This window comes from Idiotropiscis lumnitzeri, chromosome 6 (assembly GCF_059441095.1).
Source record: "Idiotropiscis lumnitzeri isolate Australia: NSW breed Sydney's pygmy pipehorse chromosome 6, RoL_Ilum_1.0, whole genome shotgun sequence".
NCBI classification, from domain to species: Eukaryota; Metazoa; Chordata; class Actinopteri; order Syngnathiformes; family Syngnathidae; genus Idiotropiscis; species Idiotropiscis lumnitzeri.
In genome coordinates this window covers 9268128-9290095 of record NC_142396.1, presented here as the reverse complement: position 1 = coordinate 9290095, position 21968 = coordinate 9268128, and the positions used below count along the sequence as shown (strand labels likewise).

At 42.5% G+C, this 21968-nt stretch overlaps 1 protein-coding gene across 1 annotated transcript; it reads right to left on the bottom strand.

Annotated features, from left to right (window-relative positions):
* Positions 1-800: 800 nt before the first annotated feature.
* Positions 801-19386, bottom strand: klf13 (Kruppel like factor 13). Its single transcript, XM_088298601.1, has 2 exons — positions 18566-19386; positions 801-2154 (listed from the first exon to the last, which is right to left on the bottom strand). Exons 1-2 carry the CDS (start codon positions 19146-19148, stop codon positions 1802-1804), a joined length of 936 nt encoding a protein of 311 aa, XP_088154727.1. The 5' UTR covers positions 19149-19386; the 3' UTR covers positions 801-1801.
* Between the last annotated feature and the right edge of the window lie 2582 nt (positions 19387-21968).

Genomic DNA, 21968 nt, shown 5'->3' with positions numbered 1-21968 from the left:
ACATTTTTCAGCACCGCTGTTCTTTATAAGCGACTTTAACACTCCAATTTCCCGGAGGTGGTATCAGAGTCGTAACGGCTATTGTCGCTGTCAGACAAATATTTTAAACCAGACACCATCACTGACAACTCGTATTCAATTATCTGATCGCAAGATGCAGTCGACGTAAAAAAAAGCACACGATTGTGACAATATGTCCCTTCATTTGGTGCCGTGGAAAAAGGCAAAGACGGATAAATAAATGCTGGGGGCTTCTTTTACACCTCTGAAGCATTATTTTGTCTAAAAAGAGGCTTAAAATTATGTTTTTTCTTTAAGAAGGAAGGGAAGCTGACGTAAAAGAGTGCAATATTGCAATATTGCAATATTTATACACACACTCCAAAAACAGTTGGGTTATAAATAACACTATTTTGGCTCAAAAAGGGACCGATCCAGTCCTTGAGTCAATTTGAGCCACCTTTCTTGATTTTTTTTGGGGGGGTGTTTTCTGCAAAAACAACCCAGAAAGTTGGGTCAAATTAACCCAAGTCGTGGATCGGTCCATTTTTTATTTGATTTTTTTTTACCACAAATTGTGTTATTTTAAACCCAACAGTTTTTAGAGTGCACATACACATGCGTGTGTAATATATATATATATATATTATATATATATATATATAGACATCCTGTGTAAGTGTGTGGACTCGTTCTCTCCATTCGTTCAAGCTCACAAGGCCATCCCTGAGCAGGGTGAAAAATCCAACAAGCGGTTGAACTTCGGAGTAAAGTGATGAGTATATTGTGCATTTTGTGTGAAGTATTCTGGAGTTCAGAGAAACTGTCTTCAAGCCTGAGGTGTGTGTTGTTGTTTTTTCGTGTGTGCGCACACACACAAAAAAAAAAAAGCTGGGTTGTTTTCCTCACCCACTCGCTCGGTAAGTGCGGATTTTGAAGCAGGTTACTTTCAACCCAAGGTTGGGCTAATTATTTTGACGAAGCAGATTGGATTAAAGATTGGATCATGGTGTGCTGAAGAGCTGAACTTAAGTTGCCATTTTTGAGTTTTGTGTACAGAAATTGAATTCAAATGAATGTAACTCTTAGAAAACATTACTGGCGGATGGTTGGCTCAGTGGGTAATTCCGTCAAATTCTGACGGGGCAAAGTTGCTTTATATTCTTACAAAATGTTGGTAGTAATGTATAATTTATCATACCTGGATATACTGATAACCTGGCAACCCGTTTCTTGGTAGCTTTAACTCATCAGTATAGTATGTAGTTTTTACCCGTTGTTGGATCAAAATCTTGACCCAACAAGTTGTGTCAAGTCCCCAACCCACTGTACTGGCTGCGTCCCTTTTGGACACTGTGCTGTGTTTGCTGTTTCACCCAATTTGGGTTACTTTTGACCCAACAGTTCAAACAGTGTGTGTGCGTCTGTGTGTGTGTGTGCCCTTTCTCATCACCCGTTTTAAAAAAAAGGAACAATGAAAGACAAATATTTTTTAAGACTCATCAGGGCGCCAGTTGTCTTTCCTAAAAGTCATGTTGAGTTGTTGCACACAATTAGAAGAAAAGTCAAGACATATGGCCGAGAATGTAAATATTGCCATCTGGGAAAGGCATGACCTTCTTATAGGATCACACGTGTCATTACACTACAATAAGCAGTTCTGTACAGTAGGGTACACCACAGCAAGCGCGGAATTAGCAAAGAAAGGGCTCGCCGCTGACAAGTGTGCAACAACATGAGTGTTATCATGACTAGAACACGCGCCTCGGCCGCGTTGGACACAGAAAGTGCGAAGTTCAGTTTAAGGCGAGCTGGCGGGGCTGAGGGCGGGGCTGAGGGTGGGGCTAAGGGTGGGGCTGGAGGCGTCGGAGTGGCTGTAATCGCTGAGGGAGCCCGGGCGCGCGGCGTGGCCCGCCACCACGCTGCCGACTCCGCCCATCCCGCTGTCGTGGGGCCTCTTGAGCATACCAGGCTGGAAATCCGAGTGCCGCCGAGCGTGCTTCATCAGGTGGTCGCTTCGCATAAAGCGTTTGTCGCAAAGCGGGCAGCCGAACTTCTTTTCTCCCGTGTGAGTGCGGTAGTGGCGGGCCAGCTCATCGGAGCGGGCAAACTTCTTACTGCAGTCTGGCCAGGTGCAAGGGAACGGACGCTCTCCTGGACAAAACAAAAATCAGGACATTATTAGATCTCATTTCATAAATGAATCGAAGGGGATTATACAAAATCGTACAGCATGCTGGGATAGTGGTTAACACATGCCAATAATCCAGCCTCCTCAAATAAATGTAAATTGTTGTTATGTTGTTAATAAAACTGAGTAATAGCATAATTAAACAGTGCATTATGATTTTATGCTTTAATTTATTCTGCTGTTCCTAATTGCAGTTGTGGACTACTGTGATATTGTTTGTCTACATATGTTGCTCCACCGATTTTGTGTTCAAATATCTGTTGCTGAAACTGCTTGGTAAATGCTAATTGTTAGCATGTCAATGGTTTTTTAATTGTATGTTAGCATGAAGCTAGCAAAGCGCATATTTGTGTGGTTGTTTAAAATGGGAAAAAAATGCTTGTCCCCTTTTCTAAGAACTGCTTACAATTTGTCAAAGCACTGCTTATTATGAAGCCAGAGCAACATGCCAGAGCAGATAAATAAATCACCCAAATCTCGAAAAACTCGTAAATTGGGTCATTCTTATCTCAGTAATTTAGGAGTGCTTGCCTGATACAACCACATAAAATCTTTTATTCTCCATTTCCCCCCCAAAATAATAATAAAAATAAATTAATTTAAAAAATATGTGAATAAGTGCTCTTCATTCTTAATTCACATCATAATCACCCTCACAGAGTTCCTCCACCCATGACTTAGCAGCTAAGCTGGGCAAAGATCCAGCGCCACTTTCAAGTGCGGATCAGCGACCGACCACCAGACTACAGTGTGAAACAATATCATGCAGACACATCTGCATCCCCCCTCATAAGTGAGGCCCCTGCCATCATGTAAAAAGCAAAAGGTAAGCAAAGCTGCGTTGAATTTTGCTGAATGCACAAAATTATGTTCACAAGCTTGGTGAAGTTGATGTCTCACTGTGTGATACACACACACACACACACACAGTGTACTCCTGCCACAAAAATTCTTTTATTGTCTTATTGCAAGTTTGCTTTTTTTTTTCACTACTCTGGGCTCTCCTTTGCAAGTACGTTGTAGATGTTACTGTAGTTATGGTAACAAAAGCCACTCGCCATTAGCCAGGCAGTAAATGGTTTTCAATTGCATAGATGGAGCCAGCCCATAAAAAAAAAATGTGCTCATTTCAGCCAGACAAGAAATGACGTGGAGAGTATTTTGTAAATTTGCCTGTCACATTAAAACAACTGAGGATTTTTTTAAAATCATAAAATAATAATAATAATTACCGGAGTCTCTTTACAGAATGAGTTAGTTCTTTTTTCTGGTCACAATCGCAGCCACTTGTCGCCAGGCAGACATTAAATGCAGCATAAGCCAATGAAAAACGAGCACACATCAGCAAATCAGACAACTGTTTTAAGACCTTGTTGTTTATGCACATTTTTTTAGAGTTGCTATATGAATACGAAATACAACAAACTTTGCTGCCAACAAATTATGCTTTGACTGATATTTATGTATAGTTGTTTATTCCAAGTGAACCACCCCCCCAAAAAAAATCATCAACAAACTTTCAAGTAGTTTGCTCTTTCAAGATGATCCAAGGATTTACTGATTAAGTTTTCATCAAGACACATTCACTTACTACAGACAAGAAAGCTTAATTCATCCATCCATTATCCATGAAATAACGAATAAATAAGGTTGTGAAACCGAAGCGGTTATGAAAATGCGTTCATGAAAATCAACCCCCCCTTCACCAAAGAGGAATTGAAATCAATTCTGCATCAAAGTCGTGGGAATGTGGACATATGGTAGACAGATGACGTCGTCCAATTTGACCTCGCAAGTGTCTGCAAGGAATTCAACATGTGATGTGCTCATATTTGTCCTCATACGTTGGTTCTCTTAATAGCAAACCACAGTGACGGATAGCGAGACGCTTACGCATGGCGGGACGCGTGCGGTCTAACGTCTCATGAACATGACCGATACCTCGCAACAGCTCGGTTCAGGATGCATCAAAAGGGATGTTAATTTTGTTTGTTTTGGCTTTCGCTGCATTTATTCGAAAATGTGGAGCAGCTTCACAAAGTTAGAATGTGAATTATAAAAAATTGTCTGTCCCAGCAATTCGCTGCCAGGGCCAGGAAGGCCTTCTGTGCTGGCCTAAACACAATCAGAAACACTGACCTACATTTAAAATGGAAATTCAGAATTTTGTTCTATTAAACTGGATTAATTATTCTCAACAAACCATTCTGTTGATTTTCAGCAGTCCTTCCAGTATTTCTATGTAGACTTTATTTTTTTTTTCTTTTTCGTCCAATCAGATTTTAGCATCTTTGTGTTGCCATGTCAATCTAATCTGCCCAGGGCCTTCAAAATAAGATGTGCTGGCCGATGTAACTGAAATGTTCGTGTAAAGTGAAAATAAATATTTTATCGGAAGGTTTCCCAGGAACTATCGTCAAACATTTAGAATGAATTTGGAAACAAATCCACAAATTTATTTTATAGTCTACAAACTGTTTTAACGATGGGACTGTTTCATTAACCAATCGAAATTGAGCTACACAACCCATAATAACTGTAGGTAACATCCTGTACTCTGATTGGTTAGTCAGAGCATGCACCGTTCAACTAATTAATACAGTGAATAATCACAAAGTGAATGATCGGTGAATGATTACGATCAGAGCTTTCCAACAGATTTCTTACAACGGGATTTTCGATTGTTTGGAAGGGTTTAATATTTGGTAATGAGGAACCGCTGAGGAATATCTGAAATCTAAAAAGCTGTGGAGTGCATTTAAAACAGCCGTTAACCCTGACACCGTTCAATTCTCCAGATGCATTCACAATGGTCGCCCCACCCATTTTCCAGCGTGGAACCGCGAGTCGTCGTGTGGGAAAATTACACCCTCCCCCCTGTTCATCGGGCAATAAAAGTGGGCTTTGACACAAATCGACTCAAAGCCAGATGGCACCATATATCTTGTGGTTTCCGTCCATTCTATATAATGTGGACACATTGTGTATGGAGCCTGAAATGCAGTCTCGCTATGTTTTTGGCTTGACAATAAAGGGTCATATCTTATGTTCTTTTCAGTACTACAGAGCGCAGTATTTTTTTTTTTTCACATGACCTTTATTCTCCGTCTATGTGTGGTGATGATAAAGAAGTAAACACACTCGCATGTTTAAAAGTGCCGTGACAAATAAGCGCATGAGAGCGGGCCTGCCAAACGCTTTCTTTGTTCTGCGTTTTCCCTCAAGGCCACAATGGAAAAGACTTGCTACTCGGCATCAAACACTCCTCGTACGCTACCTGATGCCAGCGTGTCTCAAGAAACAAGAAGTTGGTACGCGAGTAGCCTCGTAGGCCACCGCCCCGCCGCCCCCACGATACTGCAACAACACGTGCAGACAGACGCAGCAAGTCTAGACAGCCTCCTCTGTGTTCCTGCCTCTGACGCCTCACCTCAGCTGTAGGCAAACCCACTCGGGTCCTTCCAACTTTCTGCTCTCATGCTCAAATGGGTCGATGTTAATTTACGGCTGGAGCTCCATTCAAATGTTTATCTCAGCCAATGCAAAGCGGTCGCGAGCGTTCCTTCTATGGTCCTAATCTCATTGATGAGCATCATGATGGTCTGATTTCATACCTTATTAGCGAGAGGAACAGCCGGTGCGGCCACCTGGCACAGCAAGGCGGGAAAAAAAAAGGAGTTAGTGGCTAAAAAAGTGGAGCTAAGCTCTACAGGCTGCTTAAGGCTCAGTAACCAGTGTAACCGATCCAACAGCATTAATATTTAACCAGACACCAGAGAGGCAGGCTGAGATGTCCCCAAGTCGTATGCAGTGATGATGCAGCAATGATGGAAGCATCAGGTATCCTACGGCAACCCGCTGTGACGCTTCAAATTATTTAGAGCTCAGTCACTACTGGGGATTGATGGACACGTCGCCCCTTTTTCACCTTCACGACAAAGTAGCTTGTGGATAAATTTCACGCCAGACATGACGTCTAAAAAGAATGTGATGCCTCAAATGATAATGTGGGATTTTCACAAGAGGAATTTATTCCTGGAAGTTTCTAGGGAGATTAAGGGAAGAGCTACTTTGATCCTTAGTGGAAATAATGTAATGGTTGGGTGCAAACACAGCTATTAGTCAGCGTCTTGTCTGAAAGGAATGCGACAGACGAATTCACTCGTTCCGATCCTCTCACAAACAGAAGAATTTTTAGGGTGGTTTTGGATATCATCTGTTTAAAAAAAAAAAAAAGATAGCTTCTTTTCAAGAGTACCAAAAAGAGAACCAACTTTTGGCATCTTCATACACCTTAATTTCTCAATTAGTAGCCTCTTCTCAAATAATTCCCCCACCTCAATTAAGCACCAGGTAGTTCTTGAGGAAGAAATGCCAAAATAATGATTTAATAATATGATAAAAAATCACATATAACAGCACCCAGCACCCCCTCTACTAAATGTCCTGATCCTAATCGGTGCAAAAAAAAATGCTGACTATTCAGTTAGTGTAAAAAAAATAAAAGTTTTTTTTGTTTCTTTTTCTAAGTTAAAACAGACTACTATTCTATTTGATATATTTGTCAAAACTGCCTGTATGAACTGATAGTAGTACATTAGTAAAATGGTCCGTGATTAAAAAAAAATAAATATTCCCTGTCTGGCCCAATTTGCTACCTTTTAATTTGATTTTAAGAAACCACCACACCTGAGGAAAAACAACCAAACACACAAGGCATGACCGACGAGGTATTCATATTCATCATCTGCATTCAACACCGCATCCTCGCGATAACTTGTCTTCATCTCCTTTTCTTTTTCCTATACAGTGTATGCAGTATCGCACATTTCATACTCATAATTAAAAGCACAACAATCCAAACCATTTACAAACAAAAGAACTAAAGACCTCAATTGTAGGTTTCCTTGAGCTTCAGGTGCTTTGCTGAAACTCAGTTGGAATATAATGTAATTTATATTTATATTTTAATAGAATAGAATATAAAAAGCAGCTGAGAGGATTCTGAAGCTATGCACCTCTTTTTGATTTTTAATTAATTGCAAGTTAAAAAAAATAAAACATCAAGCTAATCAAATGTTGCGTTAAAATAACAATTCATCAAAATTAATAAAATAAATAAATAAATTAGTCATGTAAGTATTTTGGTATTCGGATATCCCACTAAATATTCTATAGAATAATTGAGTATTTGGGATAAAAAAGAAAAATGTGTATTTTTGCTTGGTTAAAGACCAGAGTTGGCGCTACGCAGGCACTGAGTGTGACTTGGCTGGTTGCCACATCAAGGGTGTGGTAGGTCTTTCACAGAATGTGTCAGTTCGAAAAGGCGGGGATGTAAGAGGGGGGGGGGCGGTTGGGGTGGGTCAGCACCGAGGAAAGAATTGCCAAACGAACACAGTGACCCATTTACTCGTAAAGGGAGTTACATCATGTGACGCCAACTGTACTTCTACCAAGAACTGGCAAAGAGGGCGGGGGCGGGGGGGGGGGGGTCAATGGTTACACTAGTGCTCCATGCAATGTGATTATGTCACAGGTACTGTAGTTATATAAGCGTTCACTCTGAGGCCACTGGGTCAGTAAATAAACAGCTTATCTCTGACCCTCCCCCACATCCTTAGTTTATTCACGCCGAAGACACGGGGATCATCGGTTTCTGCAGAAAGGGTTAAACCAGAGTCGCCAAAGACGAAAGATAGAATCACTCCCTTGGCATGAGTAACAGTGCGACAACTCGGCGCGGTCACCTGCTCCAACAAAACGCTCCAGCATATCAAATAGGAGAAGATAACATTCCTGGTGTGTCCTCGAGCATGAACGCAATATGTGACACCGCCACAGGAGACCAAACAGATCTTGTAGGCTGAGAACGGGAGGAAAATGTATATGAAAATATCTCTCTGCAAATCTCAGACCAAAACACAAGGTGCAGACTAAACTTGCGCGGGCTTTAACATGCAAACATCTGAAGGCTGGAGAAGCTGCGTTGGTTAGTTCGTTGCCCATTAGAGTAGCAGTCACTTCTCCTCAGCTCTTTAGTGGTTAGCCAGCATGGCAACAAATGAGAGACTAGTTCCACTGGTCGGGCTTGGCACACTTCTTAAATATGTGACTATGACCTCTAACCAACCCGAAGAAAACCACCTGAGGGACTCGAGTCTGGATAGTATGACAATGACTAGCCCAGGGTTGGTATAAACACAAACTGCTCCCTCGTCATACCTTAACTGAGATGATGGGATTTAAGGTGCAACTAATTAATATAAATTGTTACTGGTCCAAATGTTGGCTCGATTGTCAATGGTGTTGTAACATCAAATTTAAAGTTACTGCTGTCGTGTCCAGTAACACACCAACAGACAACTGAAGCTTCTGTGATGCAATGGAAGGGAAGAATAGGAAGAAAAGACTGCATTGATATCCTTTAGTGGAAAAGTTCTGTGCTGTCTCGCTGCCAGAATATCACACTATTGACAAAGTAGTCACATCATCGCCATGTCACGACACACCTTGCAGTGGAAAAGAACAGCAGACGCACGCCATGCCACAAGACCAATCTGAAAAATAGCATCGACGACTGCACCTATTTGGGAGGTGATTGTCAGAACGCAGTCTATTATTGGTACACACAAGAGTCCCCAAATTAAATATCAGACCAACATTGAACCGCAGTTCCTCAGTTCCTTTGGCGCAAGGGTGGGCAAACTTTTTTATTGGTGGGCCACAATGGCTTCTAAAATTTGACACAGGGGGGCGGAAACAGGAGCAGATGGATGGAGTGTTTCGGTAACCTCGCCTCATCTGAGAAAAAAAAACATTTCATTTGAAATGAAAATGAACAAAAGCATTACAACAAAATAAGTCATTGACACACCACAGTATTTAGAAAATAAAACTAACAAGGTTTATTCATTTATTTTTTTTTTCAAGTTCAGCGGGCCGGATTAAAACGTTAAACGGGCCGCATGTGGCCCGCGGGCCGTAATTTGCCCACACCTGCTTTAGTACTGTCGTCCGTATCCCACAACCCTTATACTTGGTATCTATAAATCGTGTCCCCTTATATGTAGCAGCGTGTGAAACACCAGCGACAATGGGCGGGGTCAGGTGCGTGTGACGGAAACGCAGCTCGAGCTTCCGAGGAGAGGACTCTAAAAACAAGGAGATCTCTTATCTTTTGTCATTATTGAGAGGGACCGTTGTAGAGGCTGCCAGGCCTTGTGGGCCTTATAGCTGTCAGGCGGTGAACAATAGCGGCAGCCTGGCTCCCAGCAGGAGGAGCGCTCCTGTAATGCATTTCAATCAGACAGGCAGCGTGCGCGTACTAACCGTAACGCTCTTTCTTCAGGCCGCACCGCACGGGGATATTGACATGCAGTCTGGAGACACACAACGAGGTTGAGTTTGACCGTCCGATTCCTGCATACACTTAGCCGTGCATTACTTCATCCCCTTAACTCTTAAAGGGAGCGGCAGGGATGGCTCGCCTGCATTGACCAGCTCATCAAATTTGCCTCAATTAGTTTGAGTGGGTACTCTCTGTTCGCCTTGAGTGCATGCTGAAACAACCCACAGTCTCCTTATCTTTTCAATCCTGGTTAACTAAGGACATGCAAACAGTCGTAGGCATTATTATGTGTTTACGGTGTCCGCAGAGGCAGGTGCAGGCAAGGGATGCCCCATTACCTGTAAACGGTGGGCCCGCAGGACAAAGCCATCTCGTTTTGATTGACATGAGAGCTCATAGGAGACACACAACCTTGGAGGAGCCCAGAAGAAGAACAACAGCACAGCCCGAGAGGCCTCAGCACTGCTCGATAAGACGAGATACAGACGGAGATAATGTTCGCCCATTACCTGATGGCATTGAAGTGGAAGAAGTTTGGCCGACGCCATTTCGTGGTTGTTTATGACATGGAAAAGGCATGCTGGAGCCTAGAAATGCAAACTTTGAAAGTGTTTTTTTTTTTTTTTTTTTTTTTTTAATGACAGTTATCGTCTAAACCAGGTGTGGGCAAACTACGGCCCGGGGGCCACATGTGGCCCGGTTAAACGTTTTAATCCGGCCCGCAGAACTTGGAAAAAAAAATGAAATGAATAAACCGTGTTAATGATTTATTTTCTAAATACTGTGTTTTTTCAAAGACCTACATATTGTTGTCATGCTTTTGTTCTTTCATTTAGAATTATATATTTTTTTTTCCTCCACCAATCTGCTCCTGGTCTGGCCCCTCTGTCAAATTTTAGAACCCATTGTGGCCCACCAATCAAAATGTTTGCCCACCCCTGGTCTAAATGCTGAAAATTGAGGATGTGCATTCGGGGCATTGACACGTTGCTAACTTTTTTAGGCTCTAAATCACCAGCACAAAGAATTACAAAGGAAATGAACAAGATATGCTTTAACTGAAGATTTTCAGCTTTAATTTCATGATTTGAATCCCTTTGGCAAACTTTCACTTTTTAATATTTGATTGCAGTCTTTGCAGTCAATTGCCGCCAGAAGTTTGGAATGCATAGACACCGGACATCAACCCCGGTGATGCTGTGCTCAATTGGATTCAGCTCAGGTGATCGACGCGGCCATTGCAAACACTTCACAATTCACTCTGCTACTTTTGTCAGCTGTCACATCCACAATAAAGAAGAAAAACAATTCCGTTGGCAACCATGTACGCCCATGCCATGGCACTACCACCACGAGCTGCTATTTTTGAAGAATGATTTTGAATCAAACCTAGCAACTGGTTCGATCACCAAGAGACATTCCCAACTCGTGGGCTGGCACAGATATGAAAGCATTGTTTCTGCAAGTCCATGTGAACAGAGATTATTTTCGGGTACTGCCATCCATCCATTTGCTATAAAGTAAAGCCGATTTGTGGCACACCTCAGCCCCATATGCCTCTCTAATAGTGGAACACTACATGTATTGACAAATGCTTGGAAAAAAATGTTGATAATAGTTCAAAATCATATACTCAGTATACAGCCAACTATGATTCGAAAACACTTTGTCTTACAGATCATTTTTGTTTCAATGCACCGCAAGTGTGACACTCTTCGCTCCTCCCCAACATGCAAAGGTGATATGTATCACATCAACATGCTTCCTTGATTACTTATCTTGTGGCATCTTAGAGAGTTATAAAAAAAATTAAAAAAAGAGCAGAAAAACCATAGGTATCATCATTTAATTTTCAAATAACGATGATTCACTGTCCCACCTATTCAGGACATTTTGACAAAATTCTTCCCTCTCTTGCCGCTTGCCACTCAAAAGTCTGATATAGGAACCATTATCGTTCTATTCACCAGAACGCTGTTATCTGAGCAAACAAATCATCCGCCCATTTGCTATAGATGATTGCTATCCAAGCAGTTTTGGGGCAAGATGTCGGCTTCATCCTGGACTGGTCACCAGTCAGTCACATAAGACAATAAGTTCTTCCCTCTTTTTACTTGGCCGATTTCCTGTCTTTCTTCATTGACGGTTCCATTGAATTGTCTTCACCTTTTGCAGAAGGCCACGCCCCAATGGGAGAGACAACCGCACATGTTCTGTTGCACCACAACAAGCGCACACGCCTTACATACCATAATGACCATATGCGGTCCCGCAAGAAACTAAAAAACTCCATTTAGCTCCTCGGCTTTCGTCTTTAATCAGAATGCAACAGCTCGGACCAAGTCAGAAACCAAAACTCACAGATGGGACCCCGCGATTGCCTAACCGAGGTGCCCTCTGCCGCAGCGGTCTCGCCCTTTCAAACGATAATCAGATTAGCCACAGATGCAACTCAATACAGTAAATGACCTACATCACTGGAGGTCATTGACAGTGAACATATACCACACGTCACCCCCACCCCCACCCCGCCGCACTAGGCGCTCTCCGTCTTTTTGCCACAGAGCTCGCGTGCAAGAAGTGCTTTGTTGGTTTTGAAACAGCGTGCAGTGTTCCACAGGTCTGAATCCCTTTCTTCCTGCCACGGGTAATGAACACCCGCTCCGGCACCTATTTTCTTTTGCAGCCCCCGAGGCTGTCGGGAGGGGCCGCTGGGTGGGAAGAACAGAGCGGCTTTTATAGGAATTATTCAGCGCTACAGTAGCTAAAGAATACATGAGCCTGTGGGGCGATTGAAATCCGCGTGGCCATGGACGTGAATGACACGGGCCTTTCTGTGCGAGGAGTGGCCATCATGCGTGCTTGGCCGCTTAATCACAGTTAAATCGGTTTTATGCTCCAACGTTAGCCACGAAACATCCAGTTCGCTCCAAAGTGCGCTTACTGTATGCAGGTTAGAATATGAATGTCACATGTGACACAGGCCTTGTGTGTCCTTTCCAGTGTAGTCATACAGCACCACATGATTAGAAGAAGCACAACAGTGGCTTACACTTTGGTGTTATTTACATCCTTGGGATAAAGTGGATTAACTAATACCTTGTTTCCAGTTGACACATAACATGCAGCTGCACGAACTTCAAGCGAACATTAAGCGTATTTAAGTTGATGGAATAACCAGAAGGCTCAGAAGAGGTTTAGGGTTTTCCAAAAAGAAAACCAAGAAGAGATCAGAAAGTACATTTGGAAGTTGAATACAATTCACTCTAGGCACGTTTCATATGGATCAAGTTTAAAATCGTTGTTTTTGTTAGATAACTAATTGATTCCAACAAGAGAAAGCAATTTGACCACATTGGAGAACTCGTAAAGTCGGTGGCTGTCCCATGAGGGATGGGAAACAGGAGAAATCTAAAAGTCTTCTTTACTGAGCCACGGGCAAGAAAACTGGAGACATGATATAGCTAAAATGTCGACACTAAATGCTAATTTGTAGCTACAAAATGCTACGGTAATTTGTAGGTCAAAATTAGTTTTTAGTAGCACGAAATACTACACGGTGGCTACATAGTAGATAAAATGTGAGCACAAAATAAAAATGACAATTCACGCACACACATCCTCTGTCTATTGAAACTTTAAAGTAGAGGATATCACATATTGCAATTAGCCAAGATGCGCTACATTTTCTTACCCAGACATCCGAAGCCGTTCCCGACAGATTTTAAATCTAAAGATTTGTGCGCACATTAAATGTATTTTTTGGCCCCAAATGAACATTTTATGCAGTATCTACATTTTGACTTTTTTTTTCTTTTAATTCCCATGTCACGTCTGGGAATCTTCACTTTCTCAAGAACTAAATCCTAATTTTCCAGCACGTAGTGGAAATACAAGCCTGCTCAGGATTTACAGGTTTTACTCCAACTGTGATGATCTAAACTGACACCTCCAACTTGGCGGAAAGGTTCATGCTTGTCACGGGGGTATATTTAAAAAATTGTGCAAAAACTTAAAATCATTCACTCATTGTTACAATATTTGTGTCCAGGGTCAAAGCAATGGACAAAAATAGGCGCAGTGGCTGCAGAAGCTGAATGCTTTTTCCTTTGTTTTCTAGGGTCCGATGCAGAGGTCAGATTTTGTTACATGCAGCGCAAAAAAAAAAAATCTCCCTCCTTTCTTAAACTATGCAGCCAGCATTCCTTAATGCCTCCTGTTTGCAGGAAACAGGAAACTGCTGAGTTTCAACATTAGGCGAGAATATCGGTCAGCTGGGAGGGGGGGGGGGTGGAAATCCTGCCATGTGGCAGGTAGACACACTGACCTCTTGTGCACTTGTAACATTTAGGACGTTTGGGACGAGACCCAGACTCAAGCAAGTGTGGGAAAACCCCATCTCCACCCCGCTACCTCATCCCTGCCACTTCGGAATACTGTGCACTCTTTGTCGCGGCACGAGCCAAAATGTTAAACCGCTGGAAGAGCTGCAGTACATATAATCTCTTTCTGTTGCTCCTTTTTCTTGTGTGGAAATTGTGATAATTTAAAAAAAAAAAAAAAAAGGCCTTCACTAATCACACGTGTACAGAAATAGAGTGCAAGCATGAATAAGGGATTGTAAATGACGGTGGATCTGTGCTGCCAGGTGCCGCCACTTTTTTTTTTAGGGCGGGAAAAAAAATAAAAAGCTATACAAGCACCTTACTGTATCAGAAGTACCCCCAGCAGACCACAAAAGAGGCCCAGACAAAACCTCAAACCAGCTGTAAAATATCCCATTAGGCGCTTTGTCTCTAAGAATTATTGACCCTGTTCCTCCTCTGTGATTGCGACCATTTTTGAAGAGGTCCCATATACTGTGAAGACGGCCTTTTGTGATGCCACTTAGCGGGGGGGGCACAGAAGGCCCGGCCTGTTGTTTTATGAAGACATGACTTTTAATGAGCTTGTCAGGGTTCAAGTCTCTTTAGGAATATAGCAGACGGCATGACATAAGCAGAGCACAGTAATGAGGCATGCACGCAGTACACCGTCTACTCACTAACCACAAGACACCACAAGAAGCTCAAGGGAAAGCTGGTCTTCATCGTTGGGAATGGTTGTTCCTCCGAAGAAACACACGGGATGACAAGACCACAACAGGCGAGATTGTCTTACAAGATGATTATATATATTATATACATCATGTCTGCTTTGTACACTACAGGATGTGTTGCACGGAAGCCCCGCCTCCAATTCTGTCTGGTAACTTTAGCCGCAACACATGGATACACATGCACACACAACAACCATTTGCTGCCCTTCAAACTAACTAATTGTGTACGTCCTGCAGCCTCTCGTGGACAACGTTGGAGCAAACGCAGAAAACGTAAGCAGAGTCTGCTGAAACAAAAAACAGCACTGCAAAACATAGCATATGCGCACCATAGCCAAAATAGATTAGTGCTGGGTAGGATTACTAGGAATTCTTTTAGAACTTGAGAAAATGTAAATTTAAGCCCAATTTTATTTTTACAATGGCCAAATTGTGAGTTAAAACCTTTTTTACTTGTCAAACAGGATGGTTTAGCTGAAAATGAAAATTGATTTTCACAGTTTTTTTTTTTTAGATTTGAATAATTATTGCTGTCCCTGAAAGGTTCGACAACCACTTGCTTTTGCACATATTTTTTCTAGGGATGGATGAATACCAAAACCGGGTATCAATATCAGCCCAACACCAGCCTTATTACAAGGTATCCTGTGTTCTCGTAAAGCAAGTGTGTGCAACCTACGGCCCGAGTCCACATGCGGCCCGTAAAACGTGTTAATCCGGCCCGCCAAACTTGGAAAAAAATTAAATGAATAAACCTTGTTAATGTTTTATTTTCTAAATATGGTGCTTTTTCAAAGACATATGTATTGTTGCAATGCTTTTGTTCACTTTCATTTAAAATTAAATGTATTTTTTTTTCCGATGAGGTGAGGTTGCCAAAACACTCAACCATCTGCTCCTTGTCCGGCCCCCCTGTCAAATTTTAGAACCCATTGTGGCCCGCCAATCACAAAGTTTGCCCACCCCTGTCATAAATCTCGTTGCACTCTTGAGTACAATGACAATAAAGGGATTTCTAATTCTAATTCTAATTCTAAAGGATGCCGATACCAGAAATAGATACTTAACATGAAGTAAATCTGACATTGAGTAAATCTTCCTTGCCAGTAGTTGGGACAATACCTCAGAATCATCTATCATTGTGTTAGTACGGGTGGTATTGGCATCGTGAGTACTCAAGAGTAAATACTCATACTAGTATCGGTCTGAAAAAAAGTGGTATTGACCATCCCTAATTGTTAGCATAATTTTTGGAATTCTAATCAAATGTACATGTGTCTGTATTGAAGAATATTTAAAATGGAAAAATTGTCCTTTGACAAAAGGCCTCAGAGTCATGTTCTGCTCAAAGATACACAGTCGACAAATTGGGATGAAATTGGTCTTCAATCACCGTCGTATTACCCGGCACCAAATTTTACACATTATGCCTTATAATCTTCATTGAACTGTCATCCGTCTTTGTCTCGTACCTCAGTTATCACCAACCTTTGTGGCATTGAGTTAAGTACTTTTTGTGTTATCCAAAAAACTAACAGCAATAAAAACCAAGCAAGAATTAATCCAGCGTGTTATTTAATAGCTGATAAACGGCAGCTACATGTAAATGTGTTCAATTGAAAAAAAAAGAAGTGTAACAAAAATATAACAAAATCTTGATTCTCATAATGTATTGCTAATTGTTAATTTTGAAAGAGTAATGATAGTTTTTCAGCACACGTCAAAAGAGTATGTCTGGTTTGAGCGCCTCTTCCAATGCCAACTCGCATAAACAAAGACCGCAATGACGGCATTTACACAAGTAGGAACGTCTGGTACTTGGCTCTCTTTGTTGGGAGGCTATAAAAGTGTCCCCCTCAATCTGCAATTACAGGCTGGAACTGACTCGGCTGCCGATCGGCGCTCTCTTTGCTCGACTAGTCGGATCTGGAGGGAAGCACAGCCAGAGTCTGTCTGTGTGAAAAGAAGTGCAAGCTTGGCTGAGGCAGCTCGGCTGAACTCAGATGACCCACATTCTGTGCCCGTCCAATGGAGGAGCGGAAACGCTCGTTATTCTCACAGATTATGAGACACGCGCCGATTGCAAGTTACGGGAAGGTGTCCAAACATAACGCTTGTGTTAAGGCACGGGTGTCAAACTCAAGGCCCGGGGGCCAGATGTGGCCCGCGATATCATTTCCTGTGGCCCACAAAGGGAAATCATGTGCATGGACTTTGTTTGTTGCAAATTAATTTCACTTTGACCAAAATTAAAATCTGAGATTTTGCAAGGGTTCTTTGTTTCAAATCCCCGAGATATGTTAGTGAGGTCAAACAGTCAAAAGTGAAAGTAACCTGTTTGACACGAATGCCTATTTAACACGAAATGCAGCATGGGAGCCATAACTGATGATCCAGCATTTTTCTGCCTTTGCCTTGTACACAGAACCCAACCAAGTGTGACACTGCTGCAACTGTGTGTGCTTTCATGCTGCCGTGGCATCCCGTGATCAGATAATTTGATGCATGAAAGGAGACATCTGGTGTGATGTAAAAAAAAAAAAAATGCTCGTCAAACAGCCACCCTTGCTTTCAACACAACAAGACAGGAAATGTAAGTCTCGGTTCCTTCCGCATGTCGATGTTCTGTATGAACAACACTGACAATTTTACCTTCAACTGTAGCACCAAAGGCGGGGCAAAGGTGTGTGGTTTGACTTACTAAACTGAGGACCCCAACATACAATGATAAATACAGACAAAGAACTCTTCACAGAGGATAAAGAATATATGAACGTGAGTATTGTGATATTATCTTGTTTATTATATCGTGTTCATGTGTTGCTTTGTGGCAATGTTTTTGGAAATACACAAAGTGTCATTCTTTTTTAGTTTGACAATAAACTTAAGCAACTAAAAGCCAATACGACCATGTGCCAAACCGCTGCTTATTGAGAAGCCAATTGATTTGAGTTCAAAGCAATGGCCAACATGACAGTGCTTAACAGGCATTATATTCTTGAAGGAAATATCTGGGTCATTACCAATGTTTCCTATAATCAAGCCAGAGGCATAAGTGATGACCCATTATGCCATTCATGTGCTTGTCAACAATGAAAAGGCGCATAATCTGATCACAAAACAAGGTGCGGTGGTGAAGTCTGTGATAAAATGAGACTTTCCTTTCCACACAATCACCTTTGTGAGACCCATGAGTGGTGATTACATGGTGAATGTGTGTCATATGTGCTGCAGAGGGCTGTTTGTGTGCGTGGAAAGGAAAGGAAAGGGAAGGGCTTGGAGGAGCTGCAGAGAGAAGGCGAGGCTCCTCGGTCTGGTCTGGGCTCAGCTAGTAGAGTCTGTTGCTGGCCAGATCAGCTGGCAGCCTGTCTGGCGGGGGTGTGGCACATCACAACAAAGGGCTTTGGGCAGACACGGCTCTCATCAACCCCCTCAATTTTGACTCGCATCTACATCCTTGACCACCCCTCCTCGTGTGGCTTATCCACAGGAATGCAAAGCAAATCTATGGCGCTTCTGTGAGAAGGTCGCAGGAATGCGTTGTACTTGCGGAACTTTTAGCATGCTTCTGTAATCATTTTGTCTGGAGACGCGATTGAAGTTGTTGCAATTACTAAGCGCATAACAGAGCAAGAAGAAGAAAACAAGGGCCGGAAGTCTGCATTGTGTGTGCATTGGCGCTGCAGCTCGGTTTAGCGAGGGGAGGGCTGGCGAGTTGAGAGCTGCGAGACGCGAGTGCGAGTGGGAGTGGCACTATTTTCGGCTCCCACCCTCCACGCAAACGAAAAAGGAAAGTTCACCCAAGTTGCGGGGAGCAATGAGAGCAACCGAAACACGAACACACAAAGACAAGCAGGTGAAATGTGTAATCCGTTCAATTCAATCACGTTTCCACGCAACTATAAAGAGCACAAGTGCAACTGACCTGTGTGCGTCCGCAAGTGCGCCTTGAGGTGCGACGATTTGCCATAAACTTTTTCGCAACCTGAATAGTGGCATTTGTGCTTTTTCTGCGGAGACTCGGGCTCGTTGCGACCTCTGGATCTTTTGCCCCTTTGTTTGAGCGACGGATCCGACATGGTGATGGTAGGTGTGGCACAGTTTGCATCCTCCATCAGGCCGGCCTGGCTCTCCTCCTTGCTCCTCGCCAGCTCGCCGTTGGGAGTTTGCTGGTTAAAATCCGCCAGGATCCTGGCCACCACGTACAGGGAGGAGTTGTCCTTCACCACGGGTTCTTTGGCCCCCTCCTGGTTGCTCGTGGGGGAAGGCGACGGGTTCTCCGGCTTCATCTCCCGGTTGTTGCCCCTCGGAGCGTGGACGACCGCGCGGTTGGACATCGAGACAAGGCACTCCGCTGCGAAGTGATCCATGACGTCTTTCAAAGGACCACCCCCCCCTCCACTATGACATCCAAAGAAAGAAAACGATGGCGTGGCGCGCGTGGGGGGGAGAAAAGAACTTGTTCCGTGGTTCCCTTTGTGTGGCGGATAGAAGGAGGTGGTTCTCATCAGAGAGACTTTACGCTCTTCATACCCGGCTTTCCGAGTCTCGTCAGCAATAACATCCTGCGTGACGATCACAAGCGCGCACAAGTCCCCAGAATGAAGGAAATGAAAAGAAAAAGACAAAGTCTTTGTTTAGTGCGCCAACTATTAAAAGTTGGATCTGTGAACTCGTCTCATGGTTGCTTCAGACGCTCTCCAGCATGTAGTGAGAGTGTCTCGGAGCGCCTGTCCCTGCAGCCTGTATCCATGCTGGGGGCGTGTCCTGCACCGGCACCGCGCTGCTGCATCGTCACCGCGACAAGCGCTCATTGGGTGCAGCGTGGCCCCAAAAGACTCCGACACGCAGACACTTTCAAAGTGTCACCACAGGTTGCCACTGGTGCGTTCGGATGCTCACAGGAAAGCCACGTTTTGTGGCATCGTGTAGTTTACGACGCATGACGAATTGAGATGACAAAATGCAAATTTGGACACCAGGGTGGACAAGAGTGTCTGCAAAGCAGTTCTGAAGTTTGGGGTTCGAATCTCCGCTCCGGCCTTGCAGGATGGAGATGTTCATGTTCTTCCCGCCCTTGTGTGATATAACCTATTGATAATTTTGCACACGTTCCCAAATTATGCATGAGGTTAATTAAAGGCTAATTGTTAACAGCCTCGTTCCAGTGACCCAGCCTTCAACAATAAAGGGTTTGAAAAATCAATAAATAATGTTTTTTTTTGTTTTTGTTTTTTGTTTTTTTTAAAGTGATTTCCATTGTTCTCGTGCATAGAGAGCTACCTTTCAAGGACGGCACAAAACTGTTGAACAGCAAACCAACATTAAGCGCAAGAACTCAGTTTGTGCATTTTTTCCCACAAAAAATCAACTCCTTGAACATTTAAATCTTAATTCAGGTACTTTGTTTATCCTGCATGTCATACCAAATCGGCCCCCCCAAAAAATAACCCATAAAAATATTAGGCCGACTCATGCTATTATATAGGGCAGTACAAGACCACATGCCATGTCTGCCATCTAGTGATGACTGTTGATATTACAACTATATATATATATATATATATATATATATATATATATATATATATATATATATATATATATATATATATATATATATATATATATATATATATATATATATATATATATATATATATATATATATATATATATATTTGAAGTTATTCGACTCTAGAAGACGCACTCGCAGATGCGCGATGACATAGGTTTGGAGTGGAGTCAAATTATTGTATAGTCGAAAAAACACAATTAGACCTGATAGCATTCAAAATCTTCTTGATTTAGCCACATTGCTAACTTTCAAATTTTTAACTTCAATTGATTTGCTCAAGTTGAGAAGCCTTTGGATTACAGAGGCTCTTGTACGCACCCGTGATGAGTAGTAAAAATAATTTCAATTCATTTTGTTTGATGAATATATTAACCTGTCCACCAGAATAATTTGCACGTTAAATACACAACTCTCGTGCAGGTTATTCAGGAGTTGACGTCAGTACAAACCACAGTGAAATATTGTGCCCAGTGTAATATTAATAGTGTGCACCTTTTTGGAAGATGTTTTTTTTTTCTTCTTCTCTGTTGCCGTGGACCTCCACAAACCTTTCTCTGAGAAACTCTGGGGTATCTGCCAGTTGACATGTAGCCAGACAGCACAGGCAAAGTCTTCTTCAGATCATCCTCCGGGAGCACACAAGTGGCACACTGTGGGGAAGTCAGAGTCAACATACAGAGCTGTGAGATCTCGTCATTATTTGACATTTTTAATCTTACCGCGCTCATTTTCTCGTCTGCATGCAAATGTAGTTTTTGGTCAGGATTGTACGTGACAATTTCAATATCAGTGGTCCACAACATCTGGCAATAAAGTGCCACTAGGCAAGAAACTTGACACGTGCATGACAGACACCCCACAATTTATCAAACATGTTTTCATTCCAGGATGTCTCAATGAAGAGACCTCAGAAAAAGTACAAAATGTTCTTTCATTTTTATTTGTCCAGAAAGGATGAACAAAAAAATTGAGAGTTGTGAAATAGGAGCAGAAATAAACCACCAAATCAGTCTTAGACCTACTTCTCTGCTGCAGCTGATGCGCTCCTGTGAAAATGAATGCACACTTTCAGCACGGTGCACAAAAGCAGCGCACTAGAATGTTCCCAGTGTTCAGACGGAGCAAGGCGACATGCCATTCAGAAGGCCATCTGGCTGTATTATTTTACATATTCTTTGGCCACAAAAAACATGACGCTCTCATGTTTCATGCGCGACTTCTTGAGGAGAGGGTCTATTTCCTCTTTCTCAGGGCATTGTGTGAGCTATGTCGAAATTTGCGAGTGTTAATCAACTCCCAAGCTCGCAGCCACCAAAAGAGTAAGGAAATCAGCTGCGGTATATAAAACCACAGAGGAGAATTTTTTTTTCTTTTTTCATGATTGCAAATACGGAAGAGGATTTCTTAAACTGCAGCAATGTGATGGCTCCGGGGACCTTTTGTACTTTTGAGATAGCCCTGCCGTGTCTGGCATTGACATCCAGTTCCGGGCAGATTGGCCAATCTGCATTGTTTGTAATAAGAGAAATTTCTGAAAGCACAGTCTGACCACTTTTGACAGTCCACCAAGGTCAACATGCCGGGGTAAGAAAAAGAAAAGTATAAAAAGTGACAAGGAGATTCAATTTGTTATAGCTGTTTTCTGTTCTGTGGCAGGTGGTCAGTGCCGTAACCTCTGGCTTATTTCCAGGGATTGATTTTCATGTCTGGGTACAAAATTCGGAAAACACCAGTACTGACTACATCAGGG

Coding starts and splice junctions, on each gene's coding strand:
- klf13 (XM_088298601.1), bottom strand. CDS start 19,148: ATGAGAACCACCTCCTTCTATCCGCCACACAAAGGGAACCACGGAACA. Junction 2,155..18,565: donor GCACTTGCGGACGCACACAG/GTCAGTTGCACT, acceptor TGTTTTGTCCAG/GAGAGCGTCCGTTCCCTTGC.